At 39.1% G+C, this 24,690-nt stretch overlaps 2 protein-coding genes across 4 annotated transcripts; both read left to right on the forward strand.

Annotated features, from left to right (window-relative positions):
* The first annotated feature begins 1,751 nt into the window (after window positions 1-1,751).
* LOC147624194 (uncharacterized) lies at window positions 1,752-2,654 on the forward strand. Its single transcript, XM_086820033.1, has one exon. The coding sequence runs from the start codon at window positions 1,809-1,811 to the stop codon at window positions 2,652-2,654; it is 846 nt and encodes a 281-aa protein (XP_086676159.1). The 5' UTR covers window positions 1,752-1,808.
* A 62-nt stretch (window positions 2,655-2,716) lies between these two features.
* Window positions 2,717-10,750, forward strand: LOC147624195 (NAD(P)H-quinone oxidoreductase subunit O, chloroplastic-like). Of its 3 annotated transcripts, none has more exons than XR_015269064.1 (9): window positions 2,717-2,867; window positions 2,963-3,071; window positions 3,376-3,431; window positions 3,583-3,648; window positions 3,736-3,777; window positions 9,796-9,855; window positions 10,237-10,309; window positions 10,422-10,507; window positions 10,639-10,750. XR_015269064.1 is itself a non-coding variant. In XM_086819136.1 (8 exons), the coding sequence occupies exons 1-7, from the start codon at window positions 2,766-2,768 to the stop codon at window positions 10,264-10,266; spliced, it is 465 nt and encodes a 154-aa protein (XP_086675262.1). In that variant the 5' UTR covers window positions 2,717-2,765; the 3' UTR covers window positions 10,267-10,309; window positions 10,422-10,594. The 3 variants fall into 3 exon arrangements, 1 of the variants encoding a protein (XP_086675262.1); XR_015269065.1 differs by having other exon boundaries at window positions 10,649-10,750; XM_086819136.1 differs by lacking the exon at window positions 10,639-10,750 and having other exon boundaries at window positions 10,422-10,594.
* Window positions 10,751-24,690: the final 13,940 nt, after the last annotated feature.

Consider the following 24,690-nt stretch of genomic DNA (forward strand, 5'->3'; position numbering starts at 1 on the left):
GTCCGTGATCGATTCAAAAGCTAATAGGGGCGCACAATGAGCGATTAATTAAATTCATTAATTAATTGAAACGAGAAACCTAAGGTTGATAAAACCTTTCGTTTTAAATAACTTTTTTAGATAACGTTTTTAGCCTTAATAGCGGCGCACAATGAGCGGGTGGCGGTTGTGGGTTGGTTCGGCGGAAGCTTTCGTGATCTTTCATCAAATGCATGGCCCAGCCTTCGAAAGCAGGCTTCAACCTCTGCACGACGACAACTCAGAGAGAACAATGTGCGAAGACGTTCAAGAAATTAGGAGCTGCTGCGTTCGTCATCTCGCTGTCGCTGGGTATTTTATTCGTTTTTTTTTAAATTGATCGCTGTGCGCTGGGTAATTTATTCGTGTTCGAAACTTTAGTCAAGTTTATAATTATTTTAATGTCGCGAAGCTTCCCTATCGATGATTTTTCAGGAGGCTTCGCACAATGAGCGATTAATTAATTAGCCTCAGTTTTAAAAATGCCTCTGCACGACGACAACTCAGAGAGAACAATGTGCGAAGACGTTCAAGAAAATTAAGGCTGTGAGTGGCAATGCCTTTTAGAAGGGAGGATGCATGCATGCAATGGTTCGGGAGGATATAATGCATGCGTGATGCCTTTACGAAAACAGGATACGACATTTCTCCTTTCGAATGGTAGCCGCTGCTGCGCATGGAGTTTTCCCATGTTTTATTTTAAGGAATGACGTGATAATTCATGGTTTTATTTGCATGCCAGGCATCCTTTCTCGATCACTTCAGCAGCAGCCGATGACTACGTGAGTGTCCACATTCGCACGTCGGGAGACTAAAAAGAGTATTCTCAGAGGTAGGTGATTACCCATTTCAATGATGGGTTTTAGACGTTGGTTTCTAAGGGTGGCTTAAGAAGGTTTTTTTTCATGGATTAGTAGTAAAAGGAACGGCATTGGCATTGAACTGTAAGGTAGTTTGTTACTGTTCAGAAATTAATTGATTGATTGATATGGGCAATTTGTTGCTGCATGGGCGTCCTCATGCGCCGGAAGCTAATTATCTTAATTTTAACTTTAGCTGAAGAGGACATTTTACTTGTGGTTGGGCGGTGTGTATCAATCTTTAAAATAATCCATCCAAGCTTTTACTTGAGGCGTGCTGGATCCACTACTTGAGGCGATGGCGATGGCATAAGCAGAAAACGTTAGCTAAGGTTTATATATTTAATTTATTTAAAATAATTTGAAATAAAGAACCAGATAATTTTTAAATAATGAAATTGATTAATAAATAATTTGCTTACAACAGATTAAGATTCTGCGTCTTTGTTTCAATTCTTCTTGCTAGCACAAGGTTCTGTCATATACGACGTCCAATTTCATGTAAGTTTTTTGATAACAAACAATTTAAAATTTTAATTTATTCATTTATTTTTGTTTTATCACTAATTTGACTATATGTATTCTGAATTATTAACCTATTTTTTCTTATTTTTTATGTAGTGAAAAAAAAGAGCAAGAGAATCAACAACTGGAAAATTTATAAATTCAACTCATGAAGGCCATGAAGTTTCAAGCATAGAACCTAAGAAAAATCGTGGAAGACCAAAGAAGTTATCTAATGAAGATGCAATGTTAGATCAATCCAATGTCAACTTGAAAGTGCTTGAGCTAAGTGTGACAATATCATTAGGTGGTAGTGACATTGATGAAGCATTACTAAATAAACTTCATGAATTTATCACTAAGGAATGCCTTGCTGGTAGTTGCTCATTGGAAAGAGGAGGCACAGTTTTCCATTTACATTATCAAATGGTCATTAGAATTCATGCAAAGTCAATAATTGCAGTTAATAAGCTCATAAAAAAGTATCTTGGTTGGGATAAGAATAATCCCATTGGTGGCATTGTAATGTGTAGAGCATTAAGGCAGAAGAACATGCACACATTTCATGGTATGATAGGCTATTGTATGAAAGATATTGATAAGCCTCATTACAAAAATGTGTCGCATAATATTAGTGCTGAAGATATTTCAAAGGGAATAGAAATTTACATGCAATATGGTGCAGATGATTTGAAGAACAAAGTTTGTCTTACTCCAACAAACATTTTTGATAGAGCATTGATGTTTTGGAAGTTCTATTTAAAGCATCCTTTAGGCAATAATTTCTGCTCCACCATTCATAAAATGATCAAGACAGGAAAGTACTACCCGTCTTCTAATTGGATAACACCATATCAAGGAAGAGGAATGGAGCTTCAAAAAGTTGATGCTTTATGGAGGACAATGGTATACCCATCCAACACAACAATGAAAGATATCTATGATATTTTTATTAATAAACAAAATTTTGATGCTTCACATCCAAGATTAGATTGGTTTATGAACAGATGGAAAAGAAATGAGAATGAAGTTGACGATTTGAGGTATGCCTTTAATGAAGATGAAATAGTAGAGAATTCTTATAAGACAAATAAGCAAACAATTGAAATAATGGAGGAAGAGCAAACACATAGACCGGGTAAAGAAATTGAAAAAGATAAAGACATTCCAATTGATATCGAAGTTGATGATAGTGACAATGAGGAGAACATCCACAAGCTAGAATATATTCCTTTATTACAGAAAAAAAATATTGGTATTGTAATCACTTGAAATATCAATAAATGACATTTTTATTATGTTTTTCTCAAATTTTTATCTAGAATAATATTAAATTGGATTTCAAAATTGAATTACCAACGTTATCTCCAGCGGGTTGTGGCTATGGCGTTCACGCTTGGTGCATCGTCAGTGCTTCTTCACACACCTTTGCGTCTCACAGATCCGCCAGCATGTTTCCCCTTGTCTGGACCCTCTTCTTCTCAGGTCAGTTCGATTAAAGGGAGTTTTCTGTGAATGAAAGCTTAATTGTTTCAGGAAAATGGGCACCTCAAAACGCTTTTCCTGTGTGTCGAAAATAGGCCCATCCGAGCTCGAGGCGTCATCGCTGGCCTGTCTCTGCAACATCCTCTGAGCCTGCTTCGCCTCCTGCCAAAGCCTCCCCTCCACCCAAGAAGGCAACATTGACAAGTGAGTATCTCTGTGTGTGTCGAAACTCTATTTTTTGAGAAAGCCTATATTCCAAAAAAATTAGTGATGTCCAAACCCGACTTGCCTATGCCTATCATCTGTATGTAGTACCCTATTCTTAATTGAAATCCTGAACTCCTCTGCTCCAAGAGTGGATTCTCTGAGAAACCCTACTCGTCTGTGCAGAACGGGAAGCCTCCGAGAATCCTTAAGTGTCTGTGTGTTCCTGTATCCTTGAAGCTAAAATATATGTGCATTGCTTTTATTTCAAAGGGGTTTCTAAGAGCTCATCTCTGTGATGCAGTGAAGAAAGGGCAGATAGTCAGAGTCGACAAGGAAAAATATCTCAACAGCGTTGAGGTAGCTAAGTGAATCAGATGGTGTGTAAATTCTAAATAATAACACAAAAGAGGAATAACATGAAAAAGCATTTATTTCAAGAAGCTACAAAAGCTATTGCAGCTCTTCAGGTAGCTTCAAACTTTACTTGAGTTTGTTTTGCTTCCTGCAGTATCTAGCAGTAGGACATCCTCTCAATTTCAAGGGTATAGATTACATCTACGAAGACCGAGGGGAGGTAACATTTTGAAGTCCACTACATAAGTTGTGTTTTTTGGACGAATAAGGGAGCTTAGTGCCGCAAGCATTTTGTGTACTTGCACAGATTTTGGACATACGCATCTTTGAAACTGGCGAGTATGCGCTGGTAAGGTTTAATCCTGTTCCTAAACACTGTCTTGTGCAATTTGTTGAATGCAACAGAGAGTTCTGAGGTTTTTTTTTTTGTGTATTTCTCAGTGGACATGTAGTCCCTGGCTCATCTCCTTAGCCTTGAAGATCTGGAGGACTTTTCAGTATGCCAGCTAAATTTCACCTTTTGAAATATTTCTGTCTCCTCACAAGGGGGCATGAGTCAACAGTCAAGGTTTTGTAAACCCCTCGAATTTATCAACTCCTTCAATGATGGCTGTGCCACAAATCGGAAACCAAATAGCTAGAGTATATTGGATCATTGCTAGAGTGGAGTAGATCAGATGACAACCATAAGGCTTTGTAGGTTTCAGTGCATTTAAGGATTTTCTTCTAATCAGTGGATGAGTCTCCAGATCCTTCTGATTGCTGGATCCGCTACAGAAGTTGTGCGGCTATATGACCTATGGTCTGTTGGTGTAGAGTGCTTTAACAACATCACTGTAGTGGGAGGTTATATCATCATTTGGTCCCTTCACTAGTCTTGATCGGTGTTTCACACACTGAACGGAGCCAAGGTGTGAACAAGGATTTTCCACAGAAGAAAGCTAAAGCATTCATTGGCATATTTTGGCTTGAAAGATGGCAATAGAGTATGAGCTACATGGCATTTTATTTGTTTGTGTGACAAGTTCACACATCATTAAAAGATTGGCCGGACTTATTACTTTTTGGCCATACATATGTGGACAAAAGGAGGCGCCTAGAGTAAACTTGACCAACAAGCTGGACTTTATATTTTTGGCAACTCAGCCACTTTTTGGCAAAAAGGGAAAAAGCATGGCTATTTTTGGGGTTGGTCGACAGGAGGAGGAGGGATGCGCATGAGGACACACATAGGCGGGCAGCAATTGTAGAGTTCTCTTGCTCTCTCTCTCTCCCCCTTGATGCGCTGGCCGTACAGTAGGGATCTTTAAGTGCCCTCATCTCTCTGGCCGACTACAATAGTAGCTTGCTCTCTCTTTCGCCTGAGTGCTGGTTGTACAACAGGACAACAGTTTTCTCTCTCTCTCTCTCTCTCTCTCTCTCTGCGCTAGCCGGCTGCAGTAGCTTGTTGCTCTCTCCTGAGCGTTGGCCGTACATCAGGGCAGCAACTGGCTGGTGTTCTTTCTCTCCTTTGAGCGCTGCTGGCCGTACAGTAGTGCTCTCTCTCTCTCTCTCTCTCTCTCTCTCTCTCTCTTTCTTGAGTGCTGCCGTTCAGTAGGGCAGCAACCAACTGGTGTTCTCTTCTTCCGGAGCCGGCCATTGATTTTGGGGCTGTTTCAAGATTGTTTTATATTGGTTCTTGGTGCTGATTGTACCTAGATCTCTAAGCAAGTACTTGCTGAAGCTTTGTGGAGAATTCGGTGCAAGTTTGCACCTGCACCTTGGTCTATTGTAATAGCTTCTCCCTTGAATAAAGAAGTTCCTATGGGGGGCCGGCCGTTCCAGCTCAGTGCTGTGTTTTTGGTGTTTTTGGTGTTGTTTATGGTTCTTCCATTGTGTCTTAAAGTTCTGACTGATATTGAAGTGCGTGTCTCTTTTCTTTGAGTTTTCCCGGTTTGGTTTCATTGGTATTAGAGCACAACTTCGTGCCTATTCTATCTAGGTAGACGATCCTACAGTTATGGACAAGGTCCAAGATTGCAAAGGAACACGAGGAGAGGATTAAAACTCTTGAACACATGGTAGAGAAGTACATCAAGATCATTGATAGACAGTTTGAGCATCATAACTTTTTGACGAGGCAGCTTCGCCAAGAACTTCAGGAAAAGTATGCATATTTGAAGATGTACGACGAAGACCCCATGTGAGGACGGTTATGGAATGCAAAAAGATCGTGGAGTGCAATGCTACAAATGTCTTCCTAGGTTTGGCTTCAATGCTGGAAATGAATCCCAAAAAGTTAGCTTTTCACTATCTTCTACAAGAAGGGAATATTACCCTTGATGAACGGGGCAAGTATTAGGTAAAACTGGATCTGGGCTTTGCTGAACTCATCAATTGATGATTGTTGAGTAAGCTTCCAGATTTTCCTCCAAAAAGAGAAAGATGACTCTTGTTCCGGACTTGCCTATGGTCCATGGTGGAGACAAGCATTCTTTTAGGGAAGAGATGGCTCAGAAGACGCCTTGGAAGGAGGACAACGAACGGAAGAAACAAGCTCCTTTGGTGGAAAATGGACCAACGGGTTGTACCAAGCCCGATTGTTATTGGTGCCAGTGCTCTTGCCACGAAAAGAATGAAGCTTCAGAGGAGATTTAGTTCTACTACATATTTTTGTGTCTACATAGAGATACTATTTTGGGTGTTGCAAATTTTGATACCTGTTGCGATATTTATGGGATTTCTTTCGAGAAATTTTGATTGTACATAATCAAGATAAGTATTTATGTTTAATACTTTTCGTTTGCCAATATTTGGAATTTTGTACATGTTGAACTCCCTTGCTGACGCAAGTGGAGAGTGTTTCTCATGTTTATGTTGAGATGTGTTTCAGGAAAGTTATTCTTTTGAAAGGCATTTTCTTTGCAAACCATTCTTGATTTGTAGTATGCGATGTTAGAATTGTCACCTATACAAGGATCTCAAATGGAGAGTATTCTAGTGGTATATGGGACGCTAGAATATGTCGCATTTGTGGTTATAAAACTATGAATTATTTATCAGTAATGTGGATTGGTTGATTCTAGACCATGAGTTGATTTGAAGCCTAACATGGTAGGTATTTTGCGCTTGTATGTTTGGTCAAAGACATGTAGGGTTGTCCGGGACTACGGTGTGCCGGTTGAGCTTCCCTGGCTTGTGTAAACATGTGGCAGCTTTGTGGCGAAGGACTCTCACACCGATCATGCCATGGCACATGCCTTTTTGTATGTGGATGGATCCCTAGGAAGGACTTTGGTGTGAGCCCATTGATATGCCAACTAGAGCTTATGTCTTTTCCATGTATGTGGATGGATCCCCAAGGACTTTGGTGTGAGTCCACGACATGCCAACGGGAGTTTATGCCTTTTGCAGATATGTGGATTGATCCCTAGGAAGGACTCGGGTTGAGCACTCTGACATGTCAAGAGTAGTTTATGCCTATACGTGGTGGATGGATCCCAGGAAGGACTCTGGTGTGAGCCCATTGACATAGCAAGATTATATGTGTGGCTTATGGAGCTTGACATCATAAAACATGTATGGCATATGGAGCCTGACATGATAATACATGTGTGGCCTACAGAGCCTGACATGACAATACATGTATGGCTTATGGAGCTTGACATGACAGTACATGTATGGCAGATGCAGCCTGACATGGTGTATTTTTCCCACGACTCGCTACCTTGGTGCTCACTTCATAATTATGCTTTGGGAAGTTTTCGGAAGGATTTTGGATCCCTGAACATTCAGAAAAGTGGCAACTCTACCGAGTATCTATGGTTATAGTGGATCTGAACTTATGATTTTAATGCTCGGACTATACTACTTGGCAATGGATCTCCTATATTTGAAGAGTATTCCACTACTGTCACGCTTATACAGTTGCGGACAACTGTCTTATAAGATAGAGGGGATGGCACCATTTGGTCCCTTCACGAGTCTTGATTGGTGTTTCACACATTGAACGGAACCAAGGTGTGAATGAGGATTTTCCACAAAAGGAAGCGAAAGCATTCATTGCCATATTTTGGTTTGAAAGATGGCAACAGAGTATGAGCCACATGGGATTTTATTTGTTGGTGTGACAGGTTCACATATCATTAAAGATTGGCCAGACTTATTTTTAGCCATACGTATGTGGACAAAAGGAGGCGCCTAGAGTAAACTTAACCAACAAGCTGGGGAAAAAGCATAAAACTTGATATTTTTGGCTCAGTGCTGTGTTTTTGGTGTTGTTTATGGTTCTTCTGCTGTGTCTCAAAGTTGGCCTGTCTCTTTCCTTCGAGTTTCCCCGGTTTGGTTTCAGGTTATGAACACATCTGCCACTCACCTCTAAGTACACATTGCAAAAGAGGATAAATCGCCCACCACATGTACAGCCAAGCAAGTTCAGACACTAGTTGGTACGAGACAGTGTTGAAAATATGTTTTGGGAAGTGCCAGAGGACTTGGAAGTTGGAGCAGCCATTGCTAGTAGGAGCAGCCATCCAGGAGCTGTTGGAAATATTGCTTTCAGCCTGCATTATTGTAGTCAATATGTTTAGATGGCTATTTAGCTGCATTAACTGCCTTGGAGTGGCCCTTGCATTTCCATTTGCTTGCCTTTGTTTTCTTCTGCTTTGTTTCCCTTGCATAGGTGAGTGCATAACACATCTACCCTGTGCATTCCCAGACACTCTCATAGCTTCTTTTCTCCCTTGGTGGGGAGTGGTACATGTGACACAAACATAACAAGTTCTCAAATTACTGATGCGTGTTTTTCTGAAATAAAAGAGGATAACAGCTTACAATGATTGGTTGCCTAAGGCAGTATGAGGAGTTACTGCAGCGATGAGGAGTTACTGCAGCGATCCTACAGAAAATGGCTGGCCATTTCCTTTAGCTTGTTGCTCACACAGAGTGACAGATGGGAACTACCCAGTGGCAGGTCGCTTTCATAAGTTTGCCTGTTCCAAAGGTTGCATTAGCTGGGAGGGCCATAAGGTTGACCAGTTCGCCAGTAGGTGCTGATTGGCAATCTGCTCTACCACTGCCCGTCTGCTCATCTCCCCACTGCCCATGTCAATTGCAAACATGTCAATGGTTCAACCAGGTGTGGGGTGTGCAAACTGGATCGTTCTTATGTTTATCTGTTTCTTAAGGATCGCTCTTACGTTTATCAGTTTCTTAAGGATGGGAAAAATATGAACGGGCATTTTTTTTAACTGTAACTCTGTATGTTGTAGGTGTTTACCTAGCATAAGCATATACTACCGGCACATTGGCTGAATCCCCTCTTGCCTACTGCTTTCAATGTGAACAATTACTTCCTAATGTTCAAACCTATTTTTTCCCCCCCTCGGGAATATCATTCTGTGCCCACCCTAAGGCGGCTTGGCCTCCCGCCCGAAGATGGTACAATTATGGCCGCATACCGGGCATTGGCAAGGCTTAAACCTCTTTTGGGCCTTTTGCTGAAAGACGAGGTAAAAAGCCTGCAATTTGGAGTCTTTTTCAGGTGAACTTGTAGGATAGACACATACTCCCTGTCTGCTATAGGCACATCATGTTAGTGATTCAGGTGTCATAGCTAATATGAAACTCTGCTCTCTGCCATTTCCAGGCCTCTTTTCCCATCGCTTGAGCTAGATTTTTTTAAAATCACAGAAGTAGCAATTCTGAAGCAACTTTGTAGTGCAAAGAAAGGCTTGACAAGAAGCAATGAAGCTTTTCTGATGAAGGCAATAGGATTGAATTAGTCAGCTGTGGAGTCAGTATATTTGCCAAATTTTCCACTTGTCTTCACATCACTTGCTTCTACATTGGAAAAATCTTTTACAAAAATTATATGTATTAATTAATGCATCAGGCATTCCGCTTTTAAAATACAGGACATGTCATTTGCATTCAAAGTCATGATTTTAAAGCTTGTATGTTTTCTTTTATATGATTTTGGATAGCCTTTATGCTTGCTCAAGTCAAAGCTTGAGGGTCTTAAAAGATATAACCCCTCTTGGTGAAAAGAAGAGATCTCACCTATCCCTCGTCCATGATCAGTGATCTCCCCCATCAAAAACCGGCCTGTTTGATGAGCTGGGATCTGTAAAGACCCTTTTAGTTTATTGAGTCTATGTAGGAACTCCCTCATTGATCACAAAGTTTTTATCATATGGCCAGCTGCAAAAGGAAGGTTCTCTGTCCTTTTTTTTTTGGGGGTCTCCAGCGATTGGTTATGATATGTTGTGTCACGATATGGTGCTGGCCAATGACAGTTTGCTATTCCACTCATTTTTAGATGGTTGGCGGATTTCTTGCCTTGCAATGTGTTTGCCCAACTGATGATTTAACATGCCTGTTTTTGCAGGTTGGGTGGGCCGGGATTCCAACCTCACCTGCTTGGCTCCCTACGTATATGCTAATCAAGGTAAACCTGTGTTTGTGTGCTTGTCTTACGTGCATGTGTGCGCATGTATGCCTTCAGTTTGGTGCCAGTGCTTGCGGCATTGGTCCGTAAAATCAAATTCATGGCCATGGGCGGAGGATCAACCCCTGCTTGTCTGATGGGAGGGGGGATCTGTCTGTAAAGACACTTATGGTTACACATATTTAGCCTTTCAATGTAGAGACTTGACTATACTGTTTGTAGCAGTTTCTGTCAGAATTTTTTGTTTTTTGAGCCGGGGTCAGAAGTGAGCGCGTTTAAGACGCGAACAGAGAAACGCTTTCTGTCAGAATCATACTCTTTGCATGCTGACCATTTTCTCATGGGTTTTTGCTCCTGATTTCCTTTTCTTGGCTTGTGCAGTCAGAGAAACTTTCTTATAAGAGAACTTGAACATGTACATGTACAAAGGTTTTAAAACTGGATTTTTCAACAGGTGCTCTCTTTCCTTTGTAATTTGATCAATATGAGGTGAGACACTGAAGTCTAGTCTCCCTAGTGTAAGATGTTGCTAATACCTTCTTTTCTTTTGTGTGTGTGTATGCCAGGCGACCTTGGTGATGATCGCCAGTCACCTGTCTGAACAGGTTTTTCTGGTTTGTCTCCTCATGAATGACTTGTTCAAGTATAACAGGTGATAGCTTGATGACCCTACAGATGGAAAATCTGAAGAAATAATTGTGGCCTATAAAAAAATAGAATCTTGAAATCTCTTCAGTCATTTCTATGTCGATCGAATGTATTATTGTGGCTTATTCTTGCTAGATGGTGGTAGGAACTTGCATGAAGCTGTGAGTGAAGGATTACTTGGGAGGTACTTTGTCACAACAGTTGCCTAGTACTATAGTCACAAGAAATATAATGGTTTTTGTAGTTTTGTCCCTAGACCTGAGGTTTCAAAAATCAACATTTTCACACTGAAACACACATGCATGCACTATGCATGTGTACATAATACATTACGCAAGCCCACCCTCACACATAGACACATCTTTCATAATATTTGAATATTATCAAGAAGAAGATTAAGAGGAGGAAGGGTCAGAAGAAGAGAGGAAAAATAGGAGAGGAACAGAAGGAGAAGAGCGGATGCACGAGATGACGAGGTTCTAGGACTGTTGCTGAGCACTCACAAAGGGTTTGCCACTAAACGCTACACACAAATGGGCTGTAGATGGATGTGCTTCAGGGGCACCTTTGGGGGTGTGTAAATGGCTCAATTGGGGGTGCAAATACGTGAAAAGAAAGGCACACAAGGCAACGTGAAAGTCTCTGAAAGTTTTGCTTGCAAAAAATACCAAACTAAGATGAATTGCCTACAATTGAGGTTTTAAAAATGTTTTGGATGCTAAATTTTCCATAGGGTTGACATGACAAAGGTTTGTTTTTGTTACAATGCATAATTACGAAAACCAATGTCTGTCAATATCAACGTGTGTAGCTCATTGAATGACCCACCTTTAAGTAGGCTGTGCTATGTGGTTTGAGCTCTTAATGCTACAATGAAAATATTTGGATAAATTATTACTCTTGAAAATAATAATAGCAAGGAGCTGTGTTGTGATATTTAAACCAAGTTTTGTCAGGTGTACAACTACTTAGCCATGGCAATATCTCATAAATGGAGTCTTTCAGAATAGTAGGTGGTGTCGAGTCAATAAAGATGTGGTTGAGTAGATCTCTACTAGGAGCTCGCGAAGTTGACCACAGTTGTCCATTGTTTGGTGGTAGACTATCTGAACTTTTACATTAGTTAATGAAGGACTTTATCAAAGGTGTTGGTGATGACGTACTTTGTTGTAACTTGGATGTATTATAACTTTTGTGTACTTATCTTCTAATGGTTTCTTAGGGATGATTTGAGAACTTAACTCATCAGTTAACCACATTGTAGGCTAACATAGTTTCGCATACCCAACTTATCATAAGGCCATCTTATCTCCTTAACTGGGCACTTAATCTTTGTAAGATGGTGCTAGATTATTTAAAGCAGCCTCACGATGTGCTTAATGTCAAAAAGGGAGAGTTAACAGACATAGTGTACATAGTTGTTTAAGACTAGTAATAGGAGTCAAACTATTTTTAACTTTGGTTGGGAGAGTGTGAAAACTAGTCACTTGTATGTAAGTCATTTTTGACAATGGTCAAGATATGATCATTCCCTTGTAATAGTTTACTTGTGAGCTCTTCGTCTTGCTTACTTGCATGCTTTTGAATCTTGCTTGCTTGTATGCTTTTGTATCTTACTTACTTGCTTGCTTGCTTGCTTGATGGATGCATGTTAGATAGGTCTGATCGTAGGTTTTCTTCTAGCAATATCTTCATGTTTTTTTCCTTGTTTATGTAAGAGAGACCCAATGTGAAGGACTTATCTTCTTGCCTCCATCTGAGCATTGAGAGCTTTCTCTTCATCCCTTTGGCAAAAAGCATTTCGGTGTAACAACAAAGTGAGGACATGGTGGACAAGCTAGTGCACCTTGTGATAGAAAGTTGCACTTGTGGTGCAAAGGCAAGATCGAATGATACATGTTTAAAGATAAGCTCTTGACGTGAAGATAGGGCTTAGCTTCCAAGCTATTAGGATCATCCCTTATTTTATCCGATGTTAATTAAGAGGTCACACTCTTGAAAACATTATGTTTTAGAGCGTTGGAGGTGTTTGTTTGTTGTGTTTGATTCGAATTTAAAGTTTATATTGCATTGAGGTATTTTATCTATCCGTAATAAAGAGAAGCCCTGGTTTTTGTGTAAAGTTGCATCCCGTAGAGGCTTAGATTTAAGTGCTTGGATCTAAGGATTAGCTTAGCATTTGTGATAATGAGTGGACTCCAAAATACGAGCATTGGGTACCACATTAGGTTGAATTAAAGTGACCTTGTCAATTTTTGTCCATGTATTTTATATTTTGTTCATGTATCGTGGAATTGGGGTGAAGTAGAAGACATGTTAAACCATAAAAATAATAATTGAAAACGCTTGATAGTTGCATCACAATCATTAACTTTGATTAGGACTCAACACCAAGATTGAAGGTTGAGGACATGGTGAGGGAAAAAGAAGATGGTGGAGGCTTCGTTGTGAAGGAGATTGTGTTCTAGAAGGAGCATGGTGACGACGGTAGTATGGGAAGCATAAGGTACTTTGGAGAGGAGTATGAAAAAGGTGGATGGGGGAATCTCCTCGTCCCTCTCGATGAAGATGTGTTGGAGCATGTGGAGTTCACTATATGTAAACCTAGTATATCATGTGTGTTCAAGGCCTATATCTAAAACTTTGGATTTGTAGATGTTGCATATTTATAATTAACCCTTTTTCAATACAAATATGTAACTTTTTAAAAAAAAACCTATTAATGGCACCCTTTTGTATATAAATTCCTCTCAAAAAATTAAATAAAAAATGTCCTTTTGTGGAACCCACGTGATCGATTACATGCTATAAAAGTGAATCCCTTGAGTGTTGGAGGCTGAGTTGGAGGCTCCAATGCTATTCAAGGCTAGGGGGGGAGGGAAGATGAGGTTTGAGGGGTTAGTAGTTGCATCCATGCGACTGTTAGACCTTCCTCTCTATTTCACAAGCCACATGGTCTTGTTGTGGCCTAACTTTCATTTCTATAATGTGTTGTTCAAGTTGAGCTATGGTTTGGAGCTATGGTTTGGTCCTTTGCTTTGTGGCCTAACTTTCATTTCTATAGTGTGTTGTTCAAGTTGAGCTATGGTTTGGAGCCATGGTTTGGTCCTTTGCTTTGATCTCCCTTCAAAAATCTTTATGTTGCACGGACATTTGGTTGTGGACCTCGTCCACCACGAGCTATTTCCTGTTGCATGCCGTGGTCTCGACTCTCTAGAGTGCAAGAGTAGCCTAGGTGAGTTCCTCTTGTGTTTGCACTATGGCTGTCCTACCTCCCACCGCTTCCAGCTTTTCGGGGGAGTTCCAACCACGAGACTAGACATGCTCTTCGGGGGCCTGGTTGTGCGACTTGCCCCAAACAATTGCCATTGGTCGTGTTGGTGTGTCTATCAAGTTTGTTTCTAGAAACTCCACAGAGGCATTGATGGGGTAGTTTTTCCTCTAGTCCTTGCTTTTTGGGTCGAGGGGAGTTTGTAGGGGAAGGATTTTGTGGGGCGTGCTATGGAGTAGGCTTGCTCGGGGTGGTTGCACCTTGGTACCTATATGGTTTAGGGAGCTCTTCCCATCCTTCACAATAGTGATTGACCTTGGTGAGGACAATGGCTGCTCTAAACTTGTTAGCTAGATTTGCATAGAAGGTTATGTGAAGTTCATGTTGGAAATGGTTGGCCCAGTTCATGGGCAAACACTATTTAAGATGAGCAAGGAGGGAGAGGTTGCACTTGGTGTACCTGTGTGTCCATTTGAGGTTGTCAGCATGGTGAGGACTCAGGTAGGGATAAGTAGGTCAAGTCAAGGAATATCTTACCATTCAACCCTGTCCTTATTGATATGGCATTTGATGATGTTCTTAACCATCCCTTATGGTGTACTTAGTTTCTAGTAGGGATTTGTAGCTCTGGGAAGGTGCAAGGCTTCATGGAAAACATCCATAGTGAGGGCCAAGGTCAAGTTAGCACCTGTAGAATCTCAGAACATCAGAGAAGCAAGAAGCAACTCCAATAGGCATGTGTAAGGCATGATCAACATCATGCACAACACTTTGATCAATACATGTTAAATAACCATGTGTGTAACCATCACCACATGTGTAGTCTACCAACATATCTAAACTACGATCCTCAAGATCATCATAAGCATGATGCTCATCAAACACTGGACTCCGATAAGGCATACACACATGAAGTGGTCTGATAGAGCTCACAATCATACACTTTCCACTCCGAGTTTGAAAAGCATCATAAACTGGATTCACATGCATAGTCCATAGACCATCCCTCAATGCACCATAGGTGAATCCCAATCATGGTTGTCCACACCAATCATATGCATGTGTAGCATCCTCCAGAGGAGGCAGATCTAAAACATAGCTATGTCCACACTATGAGTATCACATATGTCCACACCATGAGAAAAGTCACGGCTATCTAATCCCTCATTAACATAGGTATCCAAATCCTTCTCAAAATCATCATACTCATGGATACATGCATCACTTGTTGACCATTACTCTACATAGAAAGGAGGATCATATGCACCCGTAGTAGATACATGTTTCCATGCACATAAATAGGCTACTTGCATGGTTTGTTCGTGAAGTCATTAAGCATGTTGCAATCAAAATACATAAATAGGCTACTTACACGGTTTGGTCTTGAAGTCTATAAGCATGTTGCTACACAGCTAGTAGAGGCAGGTACTAGACTTAGTCTCCAGGATGCTGGTGAATCATTTGATGCATCGCTTTCTCAGCAGGCTATCGGGTGCCTCATCTATCTATGTAGTAGGAGGCCAACACATTCAGTTTGGGGTCTCCTGGTTGAGTAGGTTTATGTACAGCCCTAGAAGTAAGCATTGACAAATTGCTAAGCAAGTATTTAGATACTTACAGGGCACTCGGTCCCTTGGACTAATATTGATATGCATGCTTTCAATGATTTCGATTAGGTTGGATGTTATGGTACGCAAGTGTCCACTAGTGGCTTTTACTTTTTATCTTGGTGATTCATGCATATCATATCTCAGAAGTACCCCCATAATGGCCACTTTGAGCTATAAAGCTGAGTACATGCTAGCTTTTACAACGACGAGGACTGGAGTGTGTATGGCTAAGATGCCTTTTGAAAGAACTTGGTGTTGGACAATAGTCCCCCACCTCCATCTTCACTTATATCCAAAGTACACATTAACCGTTTGCGAGGAACTTATACGAGAACCCAATGTTTCATGCTTGCATACAAAGTACATTGAGATGCATTATCATTATATAAGGCAGAGGCTCATTGCAAGAGAGATTAGCATGGTTTATTCTTTCCTTATCACCTCTACAATATCCTCATTGGAAGTAAACAAAGTTTACCCCCTTAGTCCATTCTTAAGTAAAGCAAAGAAGATAAAGCTGTCCTAGCCATTCCTCTCTTAACATAAATTATCTCATTGCAATCCTACGATCAACATATGGAGGGTCAATATCCAACCATACAATAAGATTCATGGAAAATAGCTTAACATTCAGCCCCTTCACCTCATGTAGAGAAACAAGCTTTGCTTCATTGTGTATCACAACCCTTGATTTGGTTAACCATGGTAACATCATATATTTCCAAATTAAAAACTTAAATGTTAACATTTTCTAATTTAAAATTGAATGAGCACATGAATTGATCAAATTTCAAATATCAAAGCGAATTTGCCTCTTACACCTCTTATGGTTCAACGGCTCAATTATCCAAATATCAAATGCGCAGGATTATCTCTGACTGCTGCAGAGTGTTTTGGAAGCTTATCATGTTAAGGGAGAGAGTCTACTAACCTCAAGATCATCATAAGCATGATCCTCATCAAACACTGGACTCCTATAAGGCATCCACACATGAAGTGGTCTCATAGAGCTCACAATCATACACTTTCCACCCGGAGCTTGAAAACGCATCATAAACCGGATTCACATGCATAGTCCATAGACCATCCCTCAATGCACCATAGGTGAATCCCAATCATGGTTGTCCACACCAATCGATGAATGTGTAGCGTCCTCCATAGGCAGATCTAAAACATAGCTATGTCCACACTATGAGTATCACATATGTCCACACCATGATAAAATGCACGGCTATCCAATCCCTCATGAACATAGGTATCCAACTCCTCAAAGTCATCATACTCATGGATACATGCATCACTTGACCATTACTTTGCATAGAAAGGAGAATCGTACACACCCGTAGTAGATACACCTTAAGTTGCATGTTAAGATTAATGGTCCACCTATGAGGTCTTGAGACACACATTCATTGTGGGATTCTCACACAACAAAGCTAGATGAAGCCCCATCACACAAATCTATAACTCTAAGAAAGAGGAGGGAGAAACAATGCGGGATTACATTGCTAAAACCAAGTATCTCCACATGAGGTACATCACCCCCAACATGAGAGACCTCAAGAAAGAGGAGGGATTCTCACCCAGTGGAGCTAGATGAAGCCCCATCATACAAATATATAACCTCAAGCAAGAGGAGGTATTCTCACCCAGCGGAGCTAGATGAAGCCCCATCTCACACAAATCTATAACCTCAACAAAGAGGATGGAGAAACAATGTAGGATTACATTGCTAGAACCAAGTATCTCCATATAAGATGCATCACCCCCAACCATCAGATATCTCAACCAAGAGGAGGGATTCTCACCCACCACTGGAGCTAAATGAAGGCCCATCACACAAATCTATAACCTTGAGCAAGAGGAGGGATTCTCACCCAATGGAGCTGGATGAAGCCTCATTGCACAAATCTATAACCTCAAGCAAGAGGACGGAGAAACAATGCGAGATGACATTGCTAGAACCAAGTATCTCCACATGAGACGCATCGCCTCCACCATGAGAGACTAGATGACTTATCACTCATCAATTGACTTATGATCACTCTTAAGAGCAAGAGGAATTAGGACCATCTCTACATGTCTAGATGTACTATATCTTTAATGAGTGTTACAACGTGAGACAATAGTCCTAATAGACAATCTACAAGATGAGGATGTAGAAGTTATCCACCCAAATTGAGAGATATAGGATGCATTATCCAAAGCCTCAACAATTAAGGATGCCCCACTAGCACCAGCTAGAGTCCTAGTCAAAGACATGAGCATAGATAAATTGGCAAAAAATATGCTAAGTCCTTTAGGCTAGTAGTGGTAGGAGTAGTCTCCCCCCCATGGGAAACCTCAACCAATAGTGGTAGGGCCAATCTCCCAAGGGAAACCTCAACCAATGCGCCAGCCAATTTCCCAAGCATGACACCCACACCTATTTCCATAGAGTGTTAGATATTTGGTAGTACTTCACATGAGGTCATGCACTTATGCCATGGGAACTTTTGTCCCACTGGGTTTTTCCTTAGTATGGACATCTAGGTGTGAATGGGCACCTTAGGATTAGATGTTTTATAAGCAACCTTATTTATACTTTAGGATTTCTTGCTCATTTGTACTTTCTCTTTGTACTTGTAGAGAGCTTTCATCTCTCTCTTTTGAGCTTGCAATTATCTCTCATACTCTACACCCTTTTGTTCTCGTCATTAAGCATTGTGTGTGTGTGTGTGTGTGTGTGTGTGTGTGTAGGTCTGACTCTCCATTTTACAAGATACAATAGTGGTATCACAGAAAAGTTTTTCCATAACTTGCTTTCTAGTTTTTATCTTCACTATGTGCAAGATTCTATAGCTTGTTTTCAGGCTTTCAATAGTGTGTTTCATTTGGTCTTAATCAGTTTTGATTTCAGTTCAAGTTAAAGATCTTGATGGTGTTGCACGGTTGTGGTGCAAGATTTCCATTGAAGCCTCCATTAAAGCACTCTTACATTTGTATTATGAAGGAGGATTTCTCATGTTGAATTGGCTCCATTAAAGCACTCTTACATTTGTATTATGAAGGAGGATTTCTCATGTTGAATTGGCTCCTCTACTTCACAAATACAGTTGATTTGTATAAGGGATTCAATCTCTACAAGGATTCTACAAGCGATTCCAGCACAACAAAAGTCGATTCATTTTTCACAATAGGATTGTTTTAATCTCAATTATATGATTTTAGCAAAACGATCCGATTCCACTTTCCATTACTTGACTTGCAATCACATGGTAGATAGCATCACTTGTTTCTTGGATCGTTTTTGGGTGTAATCACTTTCTTTTGTGATCATTATAGGTTTTGCAATCAGTCATCATTGATCATTTATAGGTTTTGCAATCAGTCATCATTGATCATTTATAGGTTTTGCAATCAGTCATCATTGATTTCTTGGATCGACCAATTCTACTCTTTGATCAAACGATTCTTGTTTTGAAATTGCTTCGATTCCTAGTTCTCTAGTGATTCAACTCCATCAATCTTCCTTCATCGATTTCACTTTTCCAATGATTTCACTTTTTTCGACGATTCCACATTTTCCTACCTTGACTGAGTGCACTTCTGGGATCATCGATTCTGCTTTTTGGGATCGATCAATTCCACTTCTTGAATCACTCGATTCAACTTTTTGGATCAAATGCTTTGCTTCTTGAATTGCTTGACTCTACCTTCAAGGATCCCGATTCCACTTTCTTGGATTGTCTGATTCCACCTTCAAGGATCGTCCAATTCTACTACTAATTTTCTACAATTTGAAAATTGTTCATCAGCACCACCGACTAACATTAGTTTAAGCTTTATTTTAGCATCTTTTCTTCTCATATTCTCCAGCAATCAGGTATGGCCAATAACTTTGTAGCAAATGATTTGGTATTATTTCCAAAGAGGATAAATTGGATGGGTCAAATTACTCCTATGGAGTTTTATGGTCAAATATGTCCTCGTTTGTAAAGGGCGTATGGGGTTATGTTAGTGGTGATGACCTCCATCCTCGCATAATTTCTCCTACTATTCCTCAAAGTGATCAGGGGGGCAACACACCCAACAATAGGCTCTTTAAATTACTACTAACCAAAGAAGATGAGATTCACATAATGCTCAAGATTTGGCATTGATTTCCTCATCAATTATTAAAAGGTATATTGTTCCACACATTTGCTCTTGTGAAATATCCATGTTCACTTGGAACACCCTAAAAATTATGTATCATGCTAAAAATGATACAAGGATTGTCTTTCTCAGAAGGCAACTTGATAATAAAAATATGCAAGAAAAGGAGTGACCAAGACCATATTAAGGGAGTTTGGGAAAATCCCAATTCCCATTCTATAAGATAAAAAAAATGGGGGGCATGGTAAACCCTTTCAAGGTTTTGTCAAACCCCCCTCATGTGACTTATCGTTGGAAAGCTCTTGAAGTGTAGATTCTAAATCCACATTCTCTAACAACTTTAGAATTGGTATGTTCAAGATACACCAAAAATTAGATTGAAAAGAAAATTCCCAAAGTAATGGGATTTTCCCAAACTCCCTAATATGGTCTTTGTCCATAAATGAACATTTTAACAAAACTATAGGACTTAAGAGAAGAACTTCTCAATATTGATGAAGTCATTTCTGAAAAAGGTATAATTAACATCACTCTTAACTCATTACCTGAATCTTATCTGGGTTTCAACACTTTCCTTAGGCTTTCCTTAAGAGGCAATATAGCATCTCTTACCTATTGGAGCTTGTTAGCTTACTATTACATAGCAGGAACACTCCAGATCTAGCAGTGATCAAGCTCTAGAAACCAAGGATGAGGGTAAGAAACTGTAAGCGGAAGACCAATTTTAATAAAAAATCTAAGGCTAATGGTAATTTTGAACAGTTAAAGAAGGTTACTTGCCCGTGATATTGCACAAGAAGCATGGCCATGTAATTGAAAATTGCTTCAAACTAAAGAAAAAGGAATCCAACAAAGGTTCCAGTAGTTCTACCTCTAATAATAAGAGTTCCAAGAAAGAGGACTCTACTAATGTTGTTGTCCACTATCAAGACTTCTGAGTAATGGCTATATTTATAGCTATAATCCTATGCATGTCTCAATGCAACTATCTCTAATAGTTAGTTTCTTGACAATGGTTCTTCTAAGCATGTAAATTCTCAAAGAAGTTTGGGAGAATGTACAAAGTGTTCACACTATTACGTGTACCAATAATGCCTCATATCCTGTCAAAGGCATTGGTGAGATAGTTCTCACTAGTACGCGACGAGCGATGGGGATCTTTGTCTTCAAAATGTACTTTTTGTTCTAGGAATTAAAAAAAATCTACTTTTTTGTGCCCACTCTAGCAAGAAGGGATATTAATGTTGAATTTGCACATGATCAATGCATTATCCATGATGAAGTGAATAAGATAAACAGATTATGCTTATTGGATCTCTAACCACCAGTGGTTTATACAAATTGGACATATATGATGATAACTATGATGTTGCTTATCTAGCATACACTTTTAATGTAATGAAAGATGCCCACTTGTGGCATGCTAGGTTTGGCCACACTTCGATTGGTCTTTGATGCTTTTGTAGTAACATGGCACGTTACAAGATCTTCCTCAACTTTATCCACCACCAAGATATGTTTGTGAAGGATCCTTGGCAAAATTTCTCACAAACCTTTCCCAAATAATATAATAGATAGAGCTAATCACAAATTGCAACTCATACACAATGATGTGTGTGGTCCAATGACTACTTATGTGGGAGAAAACCTATTCTTTACCTTCATTGATGATTGCAGTAAATATGGATGGTCTTACCCTATGAAGGATAAAGTAGAGAGGCATTTTTTCATTTTCAATACTTTTTTGCTATGGTTGAAAATGAAATTAGCTTAAAAATTCAAACTCTCGTTCAAACAAGGGGGGGGGATATATGTTCAATACATTCAAAGATTTTTTAGCAAGGCAATAAGCATCAGTGTATAACTCCTTATATACCACATCAAAATGATGTTACTGAGAGAAGAAACAGGACTCTAGAAAGGACTCTCATAGAGATTGTTAAATGCATGGTTAAAGGTCAGCGCAAGTCTTGGATAGAAGCAGTTCTTTGTGCTACCTATGTCATGGAACAAGTGTCCCACTAAAGCTTTGAAGACTACGATTCCTTATGAGGCTTAGCTCAATTGAAAACCGAAGGTTAGATGGATGTGTGTTTTAGGTTATTTAGCATATCATATGCACATGTGCCAAACCTAAGGTTGAACGCATGTGTGTTTTTGGTTTTTTGGCATATGTACATGTGCTAACACAAAGTAGAACTAAGCTTGATGACAAGAGAGTGAAATTTGTTTTTATTGATCATAGTGTAATAATCTCTACAATCCTTTCACCCACTAAGAAGAGTATTGTCAATATTGCTGTTCATTGAGGAGATAGGGTTATTCTTGGGGTATGGTCATGTATTCCTACCACATTTGGTGCTCGATGAGGAGATAGGGCATGCACCACTTAGGTTGGACTCCTATATGACTTGAAGATGGGTACTACAGAGCAGCTAGGGGTATAGTCCCTGGGATCAATGAAGTGCTAGCCATTGGGTGGTTGATCTTCCACGAGGCAAATAGATGATCCATGTGTTGATTATTCACTAGATAGATTTTGAAATATTGAAGGGTGTGTGGGGGGGCTTGTGGATGTGGTTGGTGAGGTGGTTAAGTTCGGATGAGCTAATAATGGATGTGGTTGATGAAGTGATTAAGTTAGGGGAGTAGCTCTAGGTTCAAGTGATGAACTAACTATGGATGAAGTAGGTTCTCCTACAAAGGATAGTGTAGATAGATTGAAGGGAGGATTATGAAGTAGGTTCTCTTGCAAAGGATGGTGCAGATGGATTGATGGGAGGGTTATGGCTAGGGTGCAAAGTTGGGTTGGTTGGAGTGGTGGGTAGGGTGGCTTAAGAATCACTCCTAGGTTGGGTTTGACTCCTAGGTCTTTTCTTCATTGAAAGGCTTTCCCCCTCTCTTCATTCTTGAATTCAACCTTTCTTTATCCTAGATATGTAATCAAATTGTTAGAATTAAACTTTTCATACTGTTTCTCTCTAAAAAGTGGAATTTGATTAGTTTAGAATGCTTTAAACCATTTGGGATAATTTCTAAGTAACTTGAGAATGAAAAAATTTGAAAAATGGTCAGCCATACAAAGGAGGTTATGGCAAAATTTTCTTAAATTTTGTGAAATAAGTTTTATCTTTTATTATTCAAAAAGAGTAATCCCTAAGGTTTGTGTATTCTAAAAGTGTTATAGAAAAATGCATATTAGAAATATTTTTATTATGAAAGTGTTATTTCCATTAGAATTAATTTCTATGCATAGAAAGATTCATATTGGAGAATTTTTTTATTGTAAAAGTGTTACTTTCATCAAAATTGATTTTTATGCATAAATAGATGCATAAAAGAATTTTTTATTATAAAAGTGTTACTTTCATCAAAATTAATTTTTATGCATAAATAGTTGCATAAAAGAATTTTTTTTATTATAAAAGTGTTACTTTCATCAAAATTGAATTTTATGCATAAATAGATGCATAAAAGAATTTTTTAAATTATAAAAGTGTTACTTTCATCAAAATTGGTTTTTATGCATAAATAGATGCATAAAATAATTATTTAATCATAAAAGTGTTACTTTCATCAAAATTGATTTTTATGCATAAAAGAAATTTTTTAATTATAAAAGCGTTACTTTCATCAAAATTGAATTTTATGCATAAATAGATGCATAAAATAATTTAATTATTATAAAAGCGTTGCTTTCATCAAAATTAATTTTTATGCATAAATAGATGCATAAAAGGATTTTTTTAATAAAAGTGTTACTTTCATCAAAATTGATTTTTATGCATAAATAGATGCATAAAAGATTTTTTTAAGTGTTACTTTCATCAAAATTGATTTTTATGCATAAATAGATGCATAAAAGGATTTTCTTTTATATAAAAGTGTTATTTCCATAGAAGTTGGATTTTATGCATAAATAGATGCATACAGAATATTTCAGATCAAAATAAGAGTTCTCTTTAATATTATGTTTAAATCCCATGAATATTGGTAAATGAATAAGTAATTACTCTGTGAGAAAATTCTACCGTTTCATATTCTCTAGGATGGTAATGAGAAAATTCAAAAAAAAACTATCGAAGTCGGAATTTTAGATAAATGATTAAATTATTCCTCATAGGAATTGGTGATTAGTTTTGAATTCAGTTAAGCAAATACTTAATGAATGAAATTTAGTAAAGTAGTAATTGAAATATTATCCTTCAAGAAAGATAGTTCAGGGAGAACCTTTCCAAACTCAAACCCTGAATCAGTCTATGACCAAGACATAACTCCTTCCTCAGTTTCAAGAAAAGACTATGTGACCAGTTCAGAAAAATTCACTCAAATCACCCCACCGAAATCTGAAATCAAGTTAAGACTCTTTGATTCTGATCTGAGGATCAAGGTTACACAATTCAGGAAATTCTGTTGGAATTCAGACCTGCGATCTAGAAGTATTGGGATACGGATTTAAGATATACTCATTAAATTCAAAAGAAAATCAAAACTGAAAACTTGCATAGAAACCCTGTTTTCTTAAAGGACTGTCTTACGCCAGAATGCTGGTGCCAGAATGCTGGAGGGAGCATTTGGTATATGTGTTTTTCTAAGGGAAGTTCGGTTGCAACAGCTGGCGGGGAGTGTTCAAAGGATGGCTCAAGCCGCAAAAACCTGTTGACCAGCCTTGGTATGGTGAAAAATGGTGTGCTTCCGGTACGATGGGCGAGGGCCGACGAAACAGTCCTGAGTGAAGTGCTAGGACACCTAAGGAGGATCCTGGAGGGTTCTGACTAGGCGATGCACGGGCTCGCGGTGCTTAGGACACCCATGCGTATGTCGTGGAAGATATATATTGTATGATGGACCAATGTTTATTGTAATCTATTACTGGATCTCGTTTGCTGACCAACTGGTCTCAACAGAGAGTCCAGAGTGATACTATTTTTTACGAGAAACAAGGATTGAATGGAAATTTTGAGTTATGACATCTGTAACCAATAATTGTTTGTCAATGTATTGTTTTATAAGTTAAAGTTTAAAGAGGAGTGTGTGTGTATCTGTATTCTAAAGTAAAAGTTAAGAAAGGCATTAAATTATGGGTGGGTGAGTACTTGTCTGGTTCTACCAATTCAAGTGGTTGGGCGGTGGCTAACCCATGGGCCGGATGGGGTTAGGTTGGAAATC

This window comes from Cibotium barometz, chromosome 25, assembly GCF_041138505.1.
Source record: "Cibotium barometz isolate CiBa-2024 chromosome 25, ASM4113850v1, whole genome shotgun sequence".
NCBI classification, from domain to species: Eukaryota; Viridiplantae; Streptophyta; class Polypodiopsida; order Cyatheales; family Cibotiaceae; genus Cibotium; species Cibotium barometz.